At 35.7% G+C, this 20,936-nt stretch overlaps 1 protein-coding gene across 5 annotated transcripts in view; it reads right to left on the reverse strand.

The window, feature by feature from the left end:
• Positions 1-20,936, reverse strand: part of LOC134530713 (uncharacterized) — a 451,350-nt gene that overhangs the window by 122,016 nt on the left and 308,398 nt on the right. For all 5 annotated transcript variants that reach the window (XM_063365820.1, XM_063365818.1, XM_063365816.1 and 2 more), the window contains exon 3: positions 1,009-1,141. In XM_063365820.1, coding sequence (XP_063221890.1) covers positions 1,009-1,141 — 133 coding nt within the window. The remainder of the gene's footprint in view (positions 1-1,008; positions 1,142-20,936) is intronic.

The following is a 20,936-nucleotide window of genomic DNA, read 5'->3' on the forward strand; positions in this document are numbered from 1 at the left end:
TTTCTCCACCATATAACGTTACGGTCACCGCTCAAAATTCTCAGTTGTTCTATGACGAAGAGAAGACTGCGCGCCAGTTCACAGCCTTGCTTTTAGAGACTATGCCGCGCTAGAAATACCAGCGAACGTCGCGCTTATCAACCCGCCTCACTAACACACATATATATCCCGACTAGACGGGCCCCTTAAGGTTTAGTCTCATACGCTTAGTTAGATTTTGTACATTTTCTTGACATTACTATTATTTGAGGTCTGTTGCTGTACATTCATCACAAAAGCGCTCTCGCATTTGTTATTGGGCCACAAATAGTTTCACCAAGTATTTACTTAGTATTATCTAATAACAGTAACAAATTTCCAGCCAAAATTTCACAAATTGAAAATAACCTTTAGAGAATTTAGAATATTTGCACTGTAAATTCTTTTTTGTAAACTTGAAAAAAAAGTGTGTCATTATAAAATAGTGTTTTCACTAACACTGGGTTCGGATTCTTCCTCGTGCATTTATGCTTTGTGTTTATTCCAGTACCTCGCTGAATAGGTTCCCAGTATTAAATGAGCACATAAATAAGCATAATAATATAACAAAATGAAGTCATATTAATGAATATTAGATTATCTTCTCTATGTTTTAAAAATATTATGCTTGAATTTAACATCATTTAAAAAATAAAATTATGTGATAACTTTAGTAAGAAGTGTTCAGTATTATCTTGAAAAACGTGTTTATTTTACGCCTATATATATATATATATATATATATATATATATATATAATTAGCCATGCTTTGTGTAGAGTTACAAATTTAATTCTTGTTGTGTTTGGAACTATTTCTTAGTAACAAGTTTCCAACAGTATTTTTGTTGTTGTTTCTATGTGGAGAGAAATGTTTGATCCGAACCCACAACTGCTAGAGAGCTATCACAGCACCCTCGAACAGCGGCAGTTGACAGACCATGAGACGGCCAAGTCGGCGCGCGAGACCGATGCCGGGGGCGCACACTCACTTGTCCTTGCTGCCCGTGTCTTTGTAGAGGACCATCTTGGGCTCCGGGTAGAGGGCTTCGGCGCGGCACGATATGTTCATGGAGTCCTCGTCCGGCTTGCGCTGCTGCGAGAACTCGAAATTCCTTCCTTCAGCTGACATGGAACAGAGAGAGAGAGAAACAAAATTGAAGGCCGTTGGTCGTCTCGTGGTCCACGTGATCAGCAAAGTAAAGTAGGGTTATTTTTTATGTATCGGTACACGTCATTTGGTAGGAGTAATTTTAATATTGGAACGGAAGTCAGTTGGAAAGAAAATGTGTCCTTGAACACGGTGCTGTCATCTGTGGAAGTCGCAGAAAAATCTCGAAAAGATAGCGGACTCGTGTGATTCATTCGGTTGTATTTACTTCCGCGAACATCGGGTGATGTGCTAAGCGAATTGGTGTGCCCAACTAAACATTATAATAATACAATTATACTTTAATAATTAATGTTATGATTGAATTGAAACTTCTTTGGGCGCAATGGGGGTAAAATTTCAAGGCCGAATTTTGATGCCAGGTTTTTCGTGAGAAATTGTTGTGATTAGATTTCTGAAGCTAAAAGGATGTAGAAGGTGCAGAGAACTCGTTCCCTTGAGCGGGCTCCAAGAGGTGACGTGTGGCTCAGGTTGAACCCCGCCATGCTGCAGGGATAGGCGGGTCGCGGTGGTATGGGCTCGCCTGCGCCTGACGCCACGCGACTTGCTGGCATCTAGTAAGGGAGTCTTAGGACAGAGGGCAACACAACGAGTTTTGAATTTGTTGTTGTGCACCGTGCCACAAGCCATATTCACAAGAAAATTCGGTTTTATCAAATACGTGTTATTTTACTTGGATAAATCAGTATCAGTTGGACTGCAACTTTTAGTTTAAAAAATACCTAAAAGATGGCGCAACATTTTTAATTCTATAGAGAACCAACAAAATGTTAAATATCGTTGACGCCATGTTTGTTATAACACAATTTTCTTGGCTAATAAATTATAGGTATTTTTAAAGTTGTGATTTTAACTTGTTATGACCAGTTAATAAAATGTATTAAAAGATAGTTTCAATACCATAAATTTTACTTTGGCACACCAATACGTTTAGTACATCCCCCGATATTGGCGAAAGTCAATATTTTCGGGTGCATGTTGCCACACGTGGGTTCATCATCTTGACGACTTCGGCTCGTGGCTATAGCAGTTTATGCATGTAGGCCTATGCGCATTGGACTTTCAACCTGCAAAATTTCCGCCGTGTGATGGGCACTTATTTGATTGAATTTCTTGTGCATACTTAAATTTCACCCCAAACGCGCTTAAAGAAGTAAAACCTCAAGAACACAGGCGATGATAATTCTGGTCTAGAAGAAAATGTCACAGGTTCAGCGTTGAGCCAATGACATGTGACGCATTCGGCACTCTTGTTGCTCGGCTAGCCCTGAGAAATCAATAGTACCATTTTGTTAAACAGAATTAATTATGTTTTAAAAAAGGGGAAAAAAATTACCGTTTTTCCTTATATTTATTACGTGAGCACTTTTTTTTTTTTTTTAAAGAATTCAAAGTTAAATGTCGTGTTCAGTTTCAAATTATAAATGTGTTTGCAACATGAGAATACTAATTTACTCGTTATCGAGGTTAGAGGTTTACACATCACTAGCGAGTACGGATAGATAAATTTTTCTTATATATTTGGACAATTAATTTAATATTTCTTTAATATTGTTGTACATTCGCCTTTGGTTGTTACACTGTAGCCTATGCCATAGATAAACCTAAACAGCGGACGAAAAGGATGAATACGCAAACACAGAGAAAACATGCCAAAATCAGCCAATCAAAATGTATATGAATAGACTGTACACAGAATTCAGTGACGGGAAATAGTGATAAAAAGTTTAACAGCTAGGCTGAAAACGACGGGACAGTAGCTGAAACAATAGTAAATAAAGAAAAAAATTTAGCATGGACAAAGCACGACAAACAGATGAACCCAACGATGAAACTAAACAAAACATTTTGGACAACACAACGATGGCAGTGTTTCTGGGTTCGCCTGTGCGTTGCTATGTCGCCCCAGGTCGAATGTTTTGTCTTTTTTACTGTGGTTTTTGCAACTGTCTCGTCATTGTCAGCCCACTGTGTTTGCCAGTGCTGTGACATTTTCTCCTGGCTATTAATATAAGGTTTAATCGGCTGATCTGGGCTTTTTTCTATTTAAAACCAATTAATAATAATTACAAAAAGTTAAGATTCTTAAATATTTCAAAAAGAAATTAGAACCAAAATTCCCGCGCTGTGTAATCTTGTATATTTAATTTTATAAATGGGTTTACTGAGTTATACTAAGTAATATTATAATTGTTGTTGAGAATAAAATTTATCGATTTTGAGGTAATTTTTAAAATGTGTATAAAATGTAATAAGAATTGTTTTCGTTCTATAGTTAGGGTACTGAAAATCTTAATATAATGTTTTATTTCAAGAATGAGTAATATTTATTTTTAATAAATCATTATTGTTTGATCAAGAATTATTGATATCTAGAGCAGTTATTTTGAAATGAGAATAATTTTGTTAATTCATGTTTTAGAACAATTGTCTTTTTTATCTTTTTTTCTCTCGCTCCCGTTTTACCCCTGACGATATACTTACGAGTCGAGGTTTGAAATGCCAAAGAAGTTTCATTTCCATCAAATGTACTGAGTTACACGCGCTATTATTTTTTTCTGTGTGTTTGCGTATTCATCTGTTTTGTATGTTTTGATGTTTATCTGTGACATACAGTGTAACTTACAATGCCGTATGTACAAAAGTAATGTTCAATCAATCTTCCCCATTGCAAGAAACATTTAAAGAAACTTTGTTACAGATTCAAGGTACCCTTAATGTAAAAAACATAATATCTACATGTTCATAGCACTTCAATTGAAAATGTTACACAGGATTACTCAACAGAAATGACTACCACTCACCAGACTTAATAATCACAAAATTAAAGCATAATAAAAAAAATTATCGTACAAATGTGGATCCTTTCCCTAATATTGATGGAGTAATTCCATAAATTGTAAATGTCATACAATTAACAGATTAAGCTATAAACAGAAAAAAATTGCGAATTCATTTTGTGATATGCTAACATTCAAACAATTACACCTTTGCGCTGCTTCTTCCATTAGTTCAGTTCAATTCTGGATGTCTGTGGGCCAATTACAGACCATCAATCATAGAAGTATAGACTCACAGGCTACCCAGTCGAGACGACTCACAAGTCAGCAGCCAATGAAGCAGCCAATCAGAGTATTGTGAGGGCTATAGTAGAGGTCATTGTAAGCGCGAATTTGTTCCGGTCTCTATCAGCGTATGGGGATATATCAAAAGAGTTATAATGGCTTATTATTGGATAAGTCATTTTTCTAATGTTTCTAAATTCTATGTTGATATCAAGAGTATGTCAAATATTTTAATACGATATTTCTCTCCAAATAATGTAATGAATAAAAAACGGTTAAAGGTGGTAACTCCTCATGTATCATTCTGTATAATAATTGTTATCTATATTATTTTCTGGTGAAATGTCAGTGTTAAGAATAAAGGTTTTACTCTTAAGCCTACTTTATTGTAATCCCGCCATTTTGATTTAAGAATTTATTAGACTTATTGGTTTAATACACTTTATTTTAAAAATAAATAAATATTGTTCTAAACAGAAAACTACAATGAACTTGCTTCAAAATAAAAATATATCATATGGTGAATCTTATTGTTTTAGCTTCTACAGATCACAGCGGGCATTAAATTATATTAGTTACTGAATGCGAAAATTTACATTCTCACAAAACTACGGCATTTCACGTTGTTTTCGTACACTCTCCAAGCATTAAAAATATGTATATTAAACTTGTGCCATATTTCGCAAAAGACGGGTGCGAGGACATATTAAAGCACACATGAAAAATGTTCAATAAATTAACTAATTCGTTTTTACGGGACATACTATATTCGTAATACCGTCATAGTAATAAATGTTAATTACGTTCCAGAAAGACCACAAATAAAATTTAAGTTAAAGACAAAACAAGTTTCACGAAACGTCCGTTCTCTTTCATTTTTGCCAGTGCTTGTATTTGATATAATAATGACAAATTTATGTCATTTCAGCGCTTTTTACCTTTTTTTGTTAAGAAAGACGGTGCTAAATTTCTTTTTTTTTAATTGATTCATTTCACTCGTTTCATAATAAAAAAATTTAAAAGTTCAAATAATCGTTTAATAAGAACGTTTGTTACAGACTTTTAATATTGAACGGGCGTGATGTTCGTTAAATATTTACTGTGTTCTGTAAACTGTCATGTATTTCGAGATTGAGCCGCGACGCAGTGGTAGCAGTGCGCCGACGTTTCTCTCTGCATTGCAGCAGGCATCTTCAGGGTCGAGAATCAACTGAGATCTGGGAGGTGTTAGGGCTGTGCATACACTTCCCAGAAGTATTCTTCAGTTGGCCAATCACGAGAGGGTGTCTTCCAATTGCCTCTAGAGTGGCAGCCAATCAGAGGGGGACTCTTCTGTGTTCAGTAGTTACCTTTTATTCGCAACTCCTCCCTAGAGCATATTCATCAACTTCCTTTGCTCTGCACTCCTGTGGAGTAATTTACCGGAGCTTCAGGACTTTTGGAGAGGGAGACCGGAGGATCTCAAACTTGGAAGCAAACGTTCCAAGTTTAAGTGCAGCGCGATAAAAATATCATCTTGCCACTCCTCCGCGGGCTGACTGCCCCCGCTGTGTTGAAAGTGCAGACCTCCCCGTTTCTCATTACTCCCTGGTAGGAGCGCCATCTGCGACCCCGTGCTACTTTCAATCTGCGTGTTCGAGGAAGGATCCTCCTTCCTCTCTCTCTTTCTATCTCTCTGTCTTTCTCTGCCACCCGCCCGCGCCTCGATTACACCATTTCCCCGTCCTTCCGAGTGACGTTTTCCCTCGAGGTTTGTCTGTCGTAATAATTCCTGGCTTCTAAGATGTTCCTTCCCCCCCCCCCCCCCAATCCACCCTACCCTTCACTGCATCGCTGTCGCTACTTCGTAGTACTCGGGAGCGAAGGACGAAGCCACAGACGACGATGTCCTCCTGCTCTTCATCCATTCGTTAAACGAACCAAAACTGAGGATAACTTCACGGAGTGAGCAGACAGACGGAGACGGAGCGAAAGAGAGATAGAGAGAGAGAGATAAAGGGAAGGAGTATCGCAAACAGACGCCTTCCTGGTTTCCCCTCCTCCAGATGTTTCCACCGAAATTCATAAGAAGAATCTTGTTTGCTGCACCCGCCAGATCGGACAAGCACCGTGCCCCCCGAGAGGAAACAAGAGCGGATGTAATAGCAGAACGAAGGGTGGGAGGATGTTCACTTGTACCTAAGTTCATGATTCGTCGTGAACTCCGCAGACGAGAAGTGATGCGACAGCAGCCGGTCAAGCGGTAACTTCCGGAAAGAACTTCCGTAACGTCGCGAGATGCAAACTGCTCAACTAAGTGTAAGTTGAACGATTGAGAGATCAAGATATAGAGACGAGACAGCAAAGTTTCTAACCATACTACTTTGCTAGCCACCATTTCAATCACAAGAAAAACTCTTTGACTGATACCTCTATTACCATTTTGAGGAGTTAATTTTTGGTTTAAACAAATTAAAACTTATGAATGTAAATATATATTATTAAATATGATATATTAATATTTGGTTGTAGTTCAGCATCAAATTTGTGAAACGCATGCAGAATGAGTGTTCTGTTATTTATCTAATGACTAGCGGCAATACCCGGCGTTGCCCGGGCTGAACACAGGGTGTAGTTAATAATTGTCTTCTTAATTTGAATGTCAAGTGTGAAAATTAATTTATATCACTTTCAGATCCCGACAGACGTTGTTCTGCCAGTTTATAGTTATTTACCTGGTCTGTATGTAATTTAGACTTTATAAGCAATATAGAAAAAAGCTGAAAAATAAGAGATTACTAATATTGAAAAGATTACATTATTCAGCTAATGCTCGGCCTGCATTGAAATGCCTCATTCAGTATTGTTTTGTAATATTTTGAAGTAGTTCCACATATACAAATAATCTATCCATCTCTCTATATATATTTATCTCTATCTACATCTATATACATCTATGTATCTCTCTATCTCTATTTATCTCTTTATATCTACATATATACTTCCCACTATCTCTATATCTTCTATATACAAGTCTCTATATAGCTCAATACATCTATAGGTATATCTCTTTATCTAACCCTTTTCATTCTCTATACCTCGCTCTATCTCAACTTATCTCTCCGTCTCTATCTCTCTCTCTCTCTATATATATATCACTCTATCTCTGTCTCTCTTTTATATTTCAATTAATTGTGTCATGCGTGCGCACTTATACAACAAAAACAGACCAAGTATCGCTATATAAAATGAAATAAACACATTTTTTTACACGATTCGTGCTCCAACTATTGGAAAATATTTATACTGTCTCAGTAACCTTCATGGGCATGCGCATAATAAATCACCAAAATTTCATCGCAATCGGATGAATGGTATAGGAACGCATACGGCACAACAAAAGAAAATTAAAGACATGACAACCGCATCAAACGATGGTGCGTTTAAAATTCAAGGCAACTCTATCTATTAACGAAGTTAAGAACAAAACTGTTATTAGCGCCTTTATTTTGCTAGCCGCTGCGAGCTCCACTAAGCGGACTGGTCTCACCATGGAGAAAAATATGAATTTGCCAGACCTTACTATGTGTATGATCGTGTTTCAGACATAGAGAAATAACACTCACTCACTATTTGTATGTCTATGACCTATGATTTTTTCTGTTATAAAATGAAATTATCACCTTTTCACTCCCTTAGGGATGGAATTTCATATTAATATGAGGTCTATGTGTTAATACAGGTAATAAGCTAGCTGTATGCCAAATTTCATTCAAATCCATTCAGTAGTTTTTTACGTGAAAGAGTAACAAACATCCATACTAACAAACTTTCGCGTTTATAATATTAGTAGGATATCAACCAACTGAATCAAACAATACAATACTGTATCTTCTATAATTTAACGTAACTTGACGTGAGACAACAATTAAAGCAAATAATATTAAGTTAACACCCGGAAGTCCAATATAGCCATCGGCAACGTCCTCCGCTTTTAACACGTGCTAAAGCTTTGATCAGACCTGCAGGGAATTTGTCCCAGGTTTTCAGTACTGGAAAGCTAATCGCATGAATTATTTTGCTCCAAAAGTTTTAAATTATTTTTCTATGAAAATTTCCATTAAACGAATAATTTGTTTTCTTTACAATCATTCTGTGTACTTAAAGTTACAATGATTTCACCATGATTAAATGGAATTGGGTTTGATTATATGGAAAAAAATACTAACGAAATGTTCTTACTTTATTAACATAATATAAGACAGTGAAATATATCCGAACTAAATATTAATGTGACAACATAGTTACTTAATGAATATAAATAATTTCTTGACGATCTCTAATGCGAACACCATATTGAAACACTTTTATTTTAATTCAGACAAACTTTATCATCAACGTTAACCCTTGAGTATATCAATACATGTTATAAAAGAACGTCTTCCTGCCGCGTCTGTCTGAACGCGATAAACTCAAAAACTACAGAACTTATTTTCATACAGTTTTCACCAATGGACGGTTTGATTCATGAGGAAGGTTTACGCGTCTAATTCATTGGGTTTTTATGTAAACTGGCTGTGAATGTGGAAATTTTTCTAATGCAAGATTTCCATCTGGTAGACATACAAACTGTGAGTGTCATTTCTCTATGGCTACCAGACATATAAACTGTGAGTGTTATTTCTCTAGGGCCACCAGACATAAAAACAGTGAGTGTCATTTTATATGGCCATCAACAACTCCGCCTACTAACATGATGACTGGAGTTAAGTCTATGGTCAGATAATTCCTTAAAAAAGCATTAATTTGTTATCTTTGTTTAATTATAACTTAATAATATTGTAATTGTATTGGGTTTTAAGTTGATATTGTTCCTTTTTATTTTTGAGCGATAGTTTGTCATGTTTTCTTATTCCACTTTTTAACCTTTTTCGTGTATTTTTGACGTGACAACGTCTAATAAATCGATGAACGCCGGCTGCACGCACGAAAAAATGTCCCACTACGGATGTCCCACTACGGATGTTCCTGTTTGCTCATTGTACGCATGCGTGGCATCTCTCTTCCACTCGATTGGAACGACCATCGATTTGACTTTTCAATCATATCTTCGTCGTTTGAATTATTAATATTATGTAATTTAACGATCGTCCACCGATTTTCAGCAAAATCGGTACGGTTATTTAAAAGTAATGTTGAATATTCAAATACGTTTTGAACCAACAATGGTGTTTTACAGTTACACATAATAATTCATATTACAACCGGGATCGTTTGCACAATGTTTTAAAAAATATTGTAACACCTTATAAATAAGTTTGGTGTATTTGGGATGCGTATTTGTTATAAAATCGAGTTATTAAAACTAAATAATATTATTCCTCTACCATGAACAAAATTTTTATAAAGTTATATATAACATCTGAACCTATGAATTATCCACCATGGCCTCGTGGCTGAGCGGTAAGCGGCGCTATTTACAAATCAATATAAATCTAAAAATATAAATATCTTTACAAATCGTAAATTTGTCGGTTTGAATCCCGGCAGGTGCGAAGTATTTTTTTGAACTTGTAAAAATAAATACGGCTCACGTAACATTTAAAAAGTAATAAATATATTTGAATAATGAATGCAAATAAAAGTAAATTTATTAATTATATTGTACATTTCATTTCACTCCTTTGTATCCATACAAAATAGCAATAATTGAATAAAAATGATTCAATTTTATTCATAAAAGTATGCAGAGGTAGATTTTATCATACAAAAGTTAGAAAAATTAAAAAAAAATCTTCCTCAAAGAATATAATATTTTTAATGCCTAAATGGTTTGGTTGCAAAAACCGATTACGGCTCAGTCTCAGGCCGAATATGATATTTCCTTTTCTTCTGGATCAATCATTTCATCAATGTTTTGTTATGACGTTGTCACGTTAATCTATCGTCCATAAACCGACTTTACAGACAACCAATTTTTTTAATATTATTTTCCATTCTATGTTTTACCTTTTTTGTGTTTTAATTTTTAGGTTAGGTATATTTTTATATTTTTTACGTGACAACGTCTAATAAATCAATGAACGCCGGCTGCACGCACGAAAATTGTCCCGTTACGCACATTGTTCCGTTACGCTGTGTCCCGTTACGCTCATTGTTCCGTTACGTTGTGTCCCGGTGCGCTCATTGTACGCTTGTGACGCACCGATAGAAGTGAAAACTTAAAACTTTGTTTATAAATGTGTAATATGAAATAATTTCTACGTCAAATGTACGTAAGAAAATGAATCTGATTACTAGTATAATTTCAAGTATTTATTCTTTATTATTAAAAAAAGTAGCATCCGTCGGCGAGTGCAGTAATAATAGGTTATGTTACAATTGACTAAAAAATTATGGTGATTCATATAATTGATTATAGATATTTTATTACAGTTTATTTATATCAAAACTTGTTCATAATTATATTTAAACTTTATAGCTAAACGCCAGTTTTTAAAATTAATTACAAGTCATCTACACGTGAACTGTTTCGTCGAGTGTTTATAAAGTGAAGTGAAAAGTTAATGTGGTTTTCATTGCTTATTACAACAAAAATTTTGGCAATAAAGGTTAATTATTCTTGCATTTTAAAAATCTGATTACAAGTATAATTTCAAGTATTTATTATTTTATTATTAAATAAAAATTATTCAATTTTATTCATAAAAGTATTCAATCATTTCATCAATGTTTTGTTATGACGTCACGTTAAACTATCGTCCGTAAACCGACTTTACAGACAACCAATTTTTTAATGTTTGAATGTTAGGGGCAATATCTGAAACAACTAATTCAATTCTAAGAATTCTTTCAATATGAAACTTCGTTGTCCTGAGTGCTAAAGGGTATTTTTTATTTTGATAAATATATGATTTCAAAAACATCTCAATAACTGTAACTGAAGTCAGAAAACGTCGTCTGCTATACATACAACCTGTGAGAGTAATTTCTCTATGGCCGCCAAGGCATTAATTTTTTTTCTATCACTAACCCTTCAACGGCGGATATTGCAAATACAAAAAGAGGAAACAGGATTATTATCAGCTATGACGATGATAGTTTAATATGTCGACTGAGACCACTGGTTTAATTTTTGCCAAGCGGTAAAGCACGCGTTCCCCTATAGTAAACTGACATTAAAAGCAAGTAGATTCATCATGCGTTGTCTATTTTTGAGTAGTACACCTACATTTCAATGTTCGCTGTAGGTTAAAATTTTTGTATGCATTATTTTCTTCAGTTAGGTGTTGACTGTCGATGTTAGTTACAATTAATTGTTGTATTTTTTTTCAATAAGTAAATGGAGGTCGTATTTTTTTTAAAAATTATCTTTAGGTAGATATGTACTTATTCATATATTAAAATTTATAATTGTAAACCTACTTTTTTTGAGTGGATTATATCTGACTTTTGTTTTGTAATATTTTTAAGTTCACACTAAGAAATCATGCCTCGACGAATCAAAATAGGACGCAGTACGTCAAATGCCAAAATACTTCGTTTGTTTCGAATTCACGAAATCATGAAGAGAGGGAAGACCGTTTATCATTGGACGGTATAGGAAAGTTTCCCAGAGAGCATTAGATTAGTCGGTTGAACGTAACGTCCGTTTATCCTTAGACCGTGAGAGGCAATTTTCTGAAGACTTACTCCAAATAGGTAATGGTGAATTCCAAGCCGTTAATTTCAAGATAAATCTTAATAATCTATGTGTTTTTTGTGTAAAATATGGAGGAACTTATTAAATAGGTACATACCGATACTAGAAACATAACAATCAAGACACTAAATTGGTTTCAAGAAAGGACTATACAATCACCTACAAATGAGCCAGTTAATGAAAAAAATTATTTAATTATTTCAAATATTAAATTATCATCACAAATCTACTACTCAGTTAACACAGTCGTGGATAGGGAGGAGGCAGTACATTATCCATCTGAATTTTTTAATTCTTTGACGCTTCCCGAAATTCCTCCTCACAAATTAATATTAACATTTGGTTCAAATATTATATTACTAAGAAATTTAAACTCACCTAAACTGTGCAACGTTAAAAGACTCAAAATAGTTAATTTAAGAATTTTTTCATCGAATGTACAATATTAACTGGCTACGGAACTAGTGAAACTGCATTGATGCCAAGAATACCGATGATACCCTCATAATCACCTTTCCGGTTTAAACGGCTCCAATTTCCAATTAAATTATCATTTGGAATTATACTATTAATAAAGCACTAGGTCAAATTTTGAATGTTGCTGGGGTTGTACTATGCTTCTCACACGGCCAATTGTATGTTGCCCTGTCACGTGTAAACATATAAACATAATGCGATAATTTATACACATAATACGGCAGAAGTTATCAATGTTAATATTACCAACATGCTTGACGCAAAAGGCTGATACGACACTACGACAGAAAAAAGTAGGCGTATATTTTCTTCTATCCGTGCGAAACCAGGCAGGGTAAATAGTAGGTATATATATATACACTACATATATATAAAAAAAAATTTGCTTCATCATTAGAAAATACATACATAGGTGTATTTTTTTTATTGGAGGTAAATGTCACTTGATATTTCAAACCCCGCAATGTAATAATCAGATTCAATGTTTGTATAAGACTCGTAAGTAGGCCCCAATATACATTTTACTGACGTGCAGTTCAATTTGATGATGCAACAAAATAATAGTATTTTATTCCATCGGCATACCATTACAAAAAAAAATAAAGGTTATTCCATATTACGCGCGTTTGTGACATCCACAGCGGACGGCATCAAAGGGCAGAAGTTGTAAAATGTACGCATGCATGAATTTGACATGACTCTTCTCTTTTTTTATATACCCCTTTCCCTCGCTTTTGATGAACGAGACGAAACATAGGACATTTGCCGCGAGGCACTCCGGGGGATGCTGTGACTAATTATCATGCACTGCTGCTCGCTACTTATTTTGGAAGCAAAAGTAAAAAAAAAGAACTGACAAACATACATTAAGTTTTAAAAATAATATTGATAATCCTGTTCGCAGACATTAAATCATGCATTCACCTGGCAGCCGCGAGCGAACACCGCAGATAAAACAGCAGCTATTAATAACCCGTTTTAATTCCCGCTGGTTGATCCGGCCTTGTTGGTTCTAAGCCCGTCTCTGTTTTCAGGAGATAATAGCCCGAGCCTGATCCCCAGCGTTAATTGGCTTCTGGGGTGCTTTTCTTTTTACATCCTTCTCCTCCCCATCCTACTTATCCGTCCCGAGGCACCGCAAAATTCTCACAGGCCGAGAAGTAATCACACACGTAAACCGGTGACATACCCCCCCCCCCCCCCCTTATCATTAAACACATAACGTTTTGCCTATAAAATTTAATTTCCACAAGTCTTTACCTTTTATCTTCAGTACATGATCGATTCACCTGACGTGATGTTGACTGACGGATAGATTGAATAATTTTTTTTTTATTTCTGAAATTCCGAGCCACAACATACGTCTTGCCTGAACGAGAGATGGTATTCCGTTCTCCGAAGCGTTTCTGCAAACACGGGGAGAGATGGCTCAGTGATGAGACGATGGACGCGCATACCACGTTCGAATCCCAGTCTGATCATACAGATTTAGGGTCCCCCGTGATTCCTCGAAATAGCTCCAGGCAAATTCTGGTCAGCGTCGTTTTGTTTTTTTGCCGTTCCAATTTTCCTCGCCATCAACGTGGCATCAAGGATGGTATTACAAGACTTATAGGTTCGGTAGAAAATAATTACTACCTTGGAGTACAACCGTAACCTAACTCGTGGGCCGCATTCCAGAAAGTATCTGAACCGAATCCCAGTAAAGAAACAAATCGGTAACCGTTTTAATAAACGGTGCCCTGTGCGAGGCTAAAAACTGGTTTCAACGCATTCTAGCGGACGTTTAGCAACCATCTATAAAAATTTATCGGCAAAAATACTAGAGATAGCAGCATTATCGTGTAAAATTAGAACGGCTTTACAATATTCTCAAGTAATTTTAATTTTGCTATTATTTCTTGTTATGTACCATTAAAGTGTATAAAATGTATTCCAGAATTGTTTCGCTATCATTAAGTTTCATTTGGCACACCAACGCGCTTGTTACGTCCCCCGATCACCACTAAAATTACAATATACGAGTTAGCGGCGCCAGACGCGGGTCCGCCATCTGTACGAATTCAACGAAAAAGTGAGCTCTGCGCATGCGCGGAATTTGGGCAAGATAACAGCAACGAATAGGACACCAAAATCCATTCCGTAATCGTACACTCTGAATACGGTTAGGTTACAGGTGTAGTAAGGTGTAGCATATTCAAAATCTAAACTCTTATTTTTTCTTAAGACCCTGTTAAAAAAATTATTTTAGACACATTTTAAAAATATAAAATCAACGATCGCTTGCAAGTGTCTAAAAGGATAGCGAACTCAAAAGCAGGTCATCATGAGAAAAAAATTAATAGCTAGAAAAAAATAACTGAACTTAATTTCAAGTGTCTGTTCAGAAGTGTTTTAGTGAAAATAAATTCGGTGAAAAATCTCAAATAAATAAAGCTCGTAATTTTGAGAAATAGTTTTATAGGCAGCGTTATTTTAGTGTAGTACCTACGAAAATAAACGTAATTTTCAGAGCACTGAGTGTAACAATAACTATTTTATTACTCCTATTGAGAAAATTAATACGGTAGACAAAATTTGAAAGTATTTTTGAACTAGTATTTTTAAATAAAATATTTTCAAAATTTTAAGTTTGAAGTTTAATATGCTGTTTCATAAAATCCACTTATATGATTTAGTCTGTCTCTATTAATGAACACAAATAATACCCGAAATATATTCTACTTTGATCACACTCAAAAACTAGAAAACACCTATTTGCCAACAAAGTTTTTGCAGAAAATATGTTGTCACACGTGTATTCGTACAAAAAGTATGGTGCTGGTAAATCTTTGGTGGAGCTGTTTGCAAGTAAACACACGAGCATTCACTGATGAGTTTGAAAGCCAGGAGTTTATTCTACAGTGTTAGCCTTTAAGAATGATACCGAAAAATTTATTACAGTGTCTGCATCCGCATGCAGACCTGAAAATATGCACGAAACAAGAGCGCATACCGCAGTGTTGCGACATCACAGCTCTCGTTAAGTATCTACACCAGCCATCCGTCCTAAAATGTAACGCCATCGGATGTAAACTGGTGCAAATTATAAACATATTATTATCAGAATCTGGGTGTCCACGCGCACTTCTGTACTTCCATATGAGCCGCTACTGAATGGTTGAGTGGGAAACACTTTAACGGGAAAATTAAAAGGAAAGTACAATGAAAATAACACATCTTGATTAAAAATTCAATAAAAATATTAATTGTTTTGTGTTGGAATAGGTTATTCTACATTACATATCTTCAACTTAAAAAAAAATTATATTTTTATAATAACACAAGCTCAATACCGACTTCTTAACACTTTCATAATTATATTATGTGGGTAAATGTTTCAAATTTTATTTCGAAGAAATTAGTTTCTTAAAATATTTATTTGCTTTAATAAGAAGAAATATTCATGATATGGTTTGATTAGTTGTTTCTTAATTTGTCAGAATATTGCAGATTATGGCCTCTATCAATTTTTGATAAAATGTTTTAAAGCAAAAATACTTGATTTGATTCTGAAGAGCTTTTGGTGCGTATACTTGGATAAACAATTTAACAATTGAAATCAACAATTTAAATAATAAACAAATTTATTTTTGTTGCACTTATTAATAAACTTCTTATATTACAGTTAATTAATTTTATATTAAAAAATTATTTCTCACGCATCAGAAACAAATTGTGCATTCAGATAAAATTACACTTCATAAATTTAAAAAAAAAATTAACAAAAACATGAATACGTTATACGTATTCTGTGTGCCCGAAGTTCATTTTCTGAACAAAAGGATGGGCACAAGGGACACTGAAGCATAGTAGGTTTTCTTCAGAGCAAATTTTCCTCTCATTTATGCCTGGTATTGTCAGCAACGATGCAACCCCAACTCACTTAGGTCACTTTCGATCTGTTCACACCTGGAGTTGGTTTCACAGAGGTACAAATGTTGTTTTTTTAAGTTGTATAAAATTAAGTTTTATAATCATAAGCTTTTTCGGAAACACGTGTCAATTAAGAGTTTCATGCGTTGCCACTAACAAGCCGAAGTTTATTTTTTTTTTTTTAATAATACCTGTATCAGTTATTATTGTTTAGTAGCGGCATTAATGTGTTTATGATTGCAGTTAAATTATTTTTTAACTCATTAGAGAAAGAACGAGACTACAGTAAACATTTTAATGTAGCCAACCTAATATAGATTATCCAGTCACTTGTAAAATAGTGAAAATTCACTTGTCATTACAAGTTTACAGGAGTTATTTTTTAAACACTGGTAACTAGATATTTTCACCAACTTTTTTGTATTTACTTGTTAATTACAAACTTGCGCTTTTGTGAAATTGGCTTCTGATCTTAACCTTTTCCAAGATTTCCACTCTGTCTACTTTCCTTTGTGGCTAGGGATGTTGGGAGTCTATGCTTTCTGTTTGCGATTTACGATGCATACTTACCCTTAATTAATGCTTTACGGTGACGATTTTTTCCAAACAGCTGCAGTAGTGTGGAAGGCGACGATTAGTTTGAACAGACACAAAAACGGATGGATATTCTAAAATCACAAGTTTTTTAGTCATTTATTTATTATATGTAGGTATTAGATTTATACCAGATTCATGCATCCTAACTGGTAAAGTAATTAGTTTAATAACAAATCATATTTCTGAAGTCAATGTTCGTAGGCAATTTAAAAAAAATAATAACTTTTACGTTCGATAGCAAAGTTTGATTCACGAACTATGTAATTTTTTTAAAATACTTTTTTAAGAACTATTTTCTGAGAGTCTAAACATTTTTCATGCCATGTTTGAAACCTCGTGACAATTACTGTCCTTTGGCAAAAGCGGAACTCACTTGTCTGAATAAGGACTCTTTTATTTTCCCGAGTTCGAGTTTGTAACCGTTATTGCGGCTAACTAGAGCGCTTATTTACTGTCGTTTTAGCGCATTCGTGTTCGTTCACTACCACCGAACAGTGGTAATCGAATACATGGGGGGAAATAATCGAATGCGAGTACCCTCCTCGCAACGGTGGTCGCCGACTACCAGACGTGATTGTATCGGCGCGGAAGCAGGGAAGATATTGCTGGCGGAGGGGTCAGGCGTTGGGGTTGGTCCCTATATAGGGACGTCGACAGGCGAGCGCGCTGATTGGCTCGGTCGTCACTTGTGACGTCAAGCGAGAGAGAGAGAGAGAGAGAGAGAAGGGAAACAAGCGTGTTGCGGGGATTGGCTGGTGATGGGAGGAGGGGAGACAAGGCAGAGGTCCTTTGATCTCGCGCTGTGTGGGCTCGGCTAGATCGGTATCTCGGAATACATCCCCCGTTTGACGGACGGATCCACGCGCGAGAAAGGCAGTCGAACGCAGCAGGCCGCGTCGAGGCATCGAACTGCGCATGCGTGGTTTCCGGTTCTCGTATGACAAGAAAGGGTTAGTGGGAATAAGAGGGGGGGAGGCGCTTCCGTGGCTTTTTGAACGCTGACAGCGGATCTGATATCCACCTGGCGAAGCGGCCACGTCGGAAAACTGTAAACATCGGTCGGACGTCGTTGTCAGATCCATTCGGAAAATGAAAAATAGTAATTTGGCTATCGTGGCAGATCGAACAAGATATACCGATCGCCCGTCGAAACGAAATCCTCTTGCAAGCCCAGGTTTTTTAGTCTACATTTTCGAAACGAGGCAAAATTGTAATGGAAGAAGGTTTTTATTTGTTCCTTTGATTTCTCTAGTAAGTTTACTTTTTTTTTCATAGTGAGCGGATGTTCCCGTGTTTTATTTACATACACGGTCCATTAGAAAGGATATGTATTTTTAGCTAGAACATCTCATCCCCCAGAATTCAGTAAAGTATGCATGCGCTAGCGATTGTTCCCTTGTAACTGGCGGCCGTCTGCAAAAGACCACCGCCCCCCCCCTCCCCCAAATGCCGTAACACTCGTGATTTGGCTGACATGATTTTGTCATTCGGCAGTACGGGCAGATGTTTTTGTGTTAATATTAGTGATATGACAGTAGTTACGTCACATAGGCAACCCTTGTCTTTCTTAGCGGAGTAGGGCGGCCATGGAGAAGTGATGGTCAGAACGATTCAATTGACCAACTCTATTCATTTGAATCAGTTTGTTAAAAAGATTCGTTCTATAGATCTGACCACCGACGATGGGATCCGGTACTTTTCAAGAGTCGTAACTCGTTACGTCTAGGCGGCTGGCCTTGTCGCCTGGTTGGTTATCGCAACATGGTCGGTTAGGATAGCTGAAATTACGGACGTCTAGCTGTCGTGAACACGTTTCAAAGATCTCGTGGACAAATTAAGTAAACAAATCCTCGACAATAACTGTAGCGCGATACTTGTTCAGTCGCTCTTCCTCAATACATTCATTCCCTTTTTTGTGTTACCTTTCTTCTTTGATTCATTATCGCTTGCTCTTGTGAACACGCGCACGCTGTGATTACTGATCACTCTTGCCCGACGTCAAGAGTCATTTTACGAACGGATCAGACTGGCCGGATCACTTCTCTCGTTCTCTCTGCGTTATATATTCTCCCGAATCGTGTTCAGCTTTCAAGTAATCGACTTCCAAAGAGCCGATTCTTTACGCAGCGAACGAATCACATGCTTCGTTTCATTTTGAAAGAATCACTCGCGAACGACACATCATCACCTTGGATGCAGTCAGCGTCTGTGCGAGGTACCGAGATGTCGCGTCACAGGCGGTGGCTCAGGACTAATGTATTAATGAAGAGGCAAAGGATTTCGCGGCTGTGGTCCTGGCTATGCCGAACGTAAAAAAACCTTTTTCGACATTTAAATAAAATATTCGCCAGAACACATTCGTCGGTAACAGTCCAAAACAATGAGAGAGTAACTTTGTTATTGTTCCGAGGCTGGTGTCCTTCGGCTTGTACCGTTATTTGCAAGAAATTACGGTATTTACTTGCGAACAGTATCAGATTTTCAACCTTCGGAACCTCGAACAAGAAATTTGTATTTGAGACGGTGCAGATTTTTTTTACGACCAGTTTGTAGTTTCGTCATGTATTTGTTTTCGTGGTAGGAAGATGGCGGCCATGGTGACTTGTGAAATTTCGCAATGGATAAATAAAAAAAACAGTGATAATCAGTTTAAGTCAAAGAAACTTAATTTAATCAATCAATCACAGACAGGAACATCCTTTTCGAAGTTTAAACTATTCTTCAGTGCCCAACAAATATCTTCATGTGTCCATGTGTGTGCGTTCTATGCCAATTTTGATCTAGCTGGAGATCGGGGGTGTTAAAATCTATAGGTCGAGCTATTTATTGTTAAAATTTAATTAAGTTATAGTAATTGAAATTTATTACATCCGAAACATCAAAAATACCCTTAAAGAACAGCTGACTGAAAAATAATATCATTTTAAAATTATTAATACGGAAAAAAATTATTTTATTAGATATAGGATTTAAAAAAATATGAAATTCCAAGAGATATTATTTATGAATTGGGCTTGAAATAGAATGCTTGTAAACAGGATAAGGTTACATACTGCACGTTTACCAGCCTAGTCGTTGAAGGAAGGAACTATTTTAACTGAGTCAAATAATCTAGTTAGTTGAGGGTTCACGTTAAGCGCCCGAAGACTTTTTTCGCTGATAAATTTAATCTGATTTCATGGTATTGTATTTTTTTTTAATTTAAAGGCTTTGCTATAAAACACTAACGAAAATATATTAGGTTTCGAACAATTTTCTTAATAAATACATCTTTTATTGTATTTCTACAAAAACAAGATTAATGCAACATAGGTCTGCACTTTGTTGTAAACTTTACACGTTAATGATAGAAGAGAATGTGTTGGCAATAGGGCAAAAATACATTTATATGCTGCTGTCCGGAAGAACTCACATTTGATGGCACCATGGCCTGCTATACTAAGATTTCATTTTTAGAATTTTAATCGAGAGTAAACTTTTTCATCATTTTTTAAAATTGTTTACCATCTCTGTGATAAAAAAGAACAGGTACTTGAATAAATACTAGTTATACCTATGCAAATAAATATTTTGTTACCATAATGAAATAGTTTTCAAGTAATCAATGAAATAGAACATGTTTTTTTACACTCGATTCATTATTTAAAACAGAGTTTATGGATTTTATTTTGTAATAAAACTTAATTATTAAAATTAAAACCTAAATTTTAATTTAAACATAATTTTTTTTAATTAAAGTTAATTTTTTTTAAATTTATTTAGTTTTAAAATTTGTGTTAGGAACGGTCAGATGACGAAGCTGAAGTCACTTGCCACATCACTATCGCCATATTGTACACCCGAAATATTGCCAGTACACCACCTGATGATGTTTAATGGGCGCGAATTGGGATTTATGTCACTAAACCCAATCGCTTCCCTAAGATACCGTCCTTTGAAAGCAATTCCAAAATTCAAATACTGCCCTTCAGCGATACTGTTTTGGACTACCCGCAAACACGGTGCAGACCATCG

This window comes from Bacillus rossius, chromosome 3 (genome assembly GCF_032445375.1).
Source record: "Bacillus rossius redtenbacheri isolate Brsri chromosome 3, Brsri_v3, whole genome shotgun sequence".
Lineage (NCBI taxonomy): Eukaryota > Metazoa > Arthropoda > Insecta > Phasmatodea > Bacillidae > Bacillus > Bacillus rossius.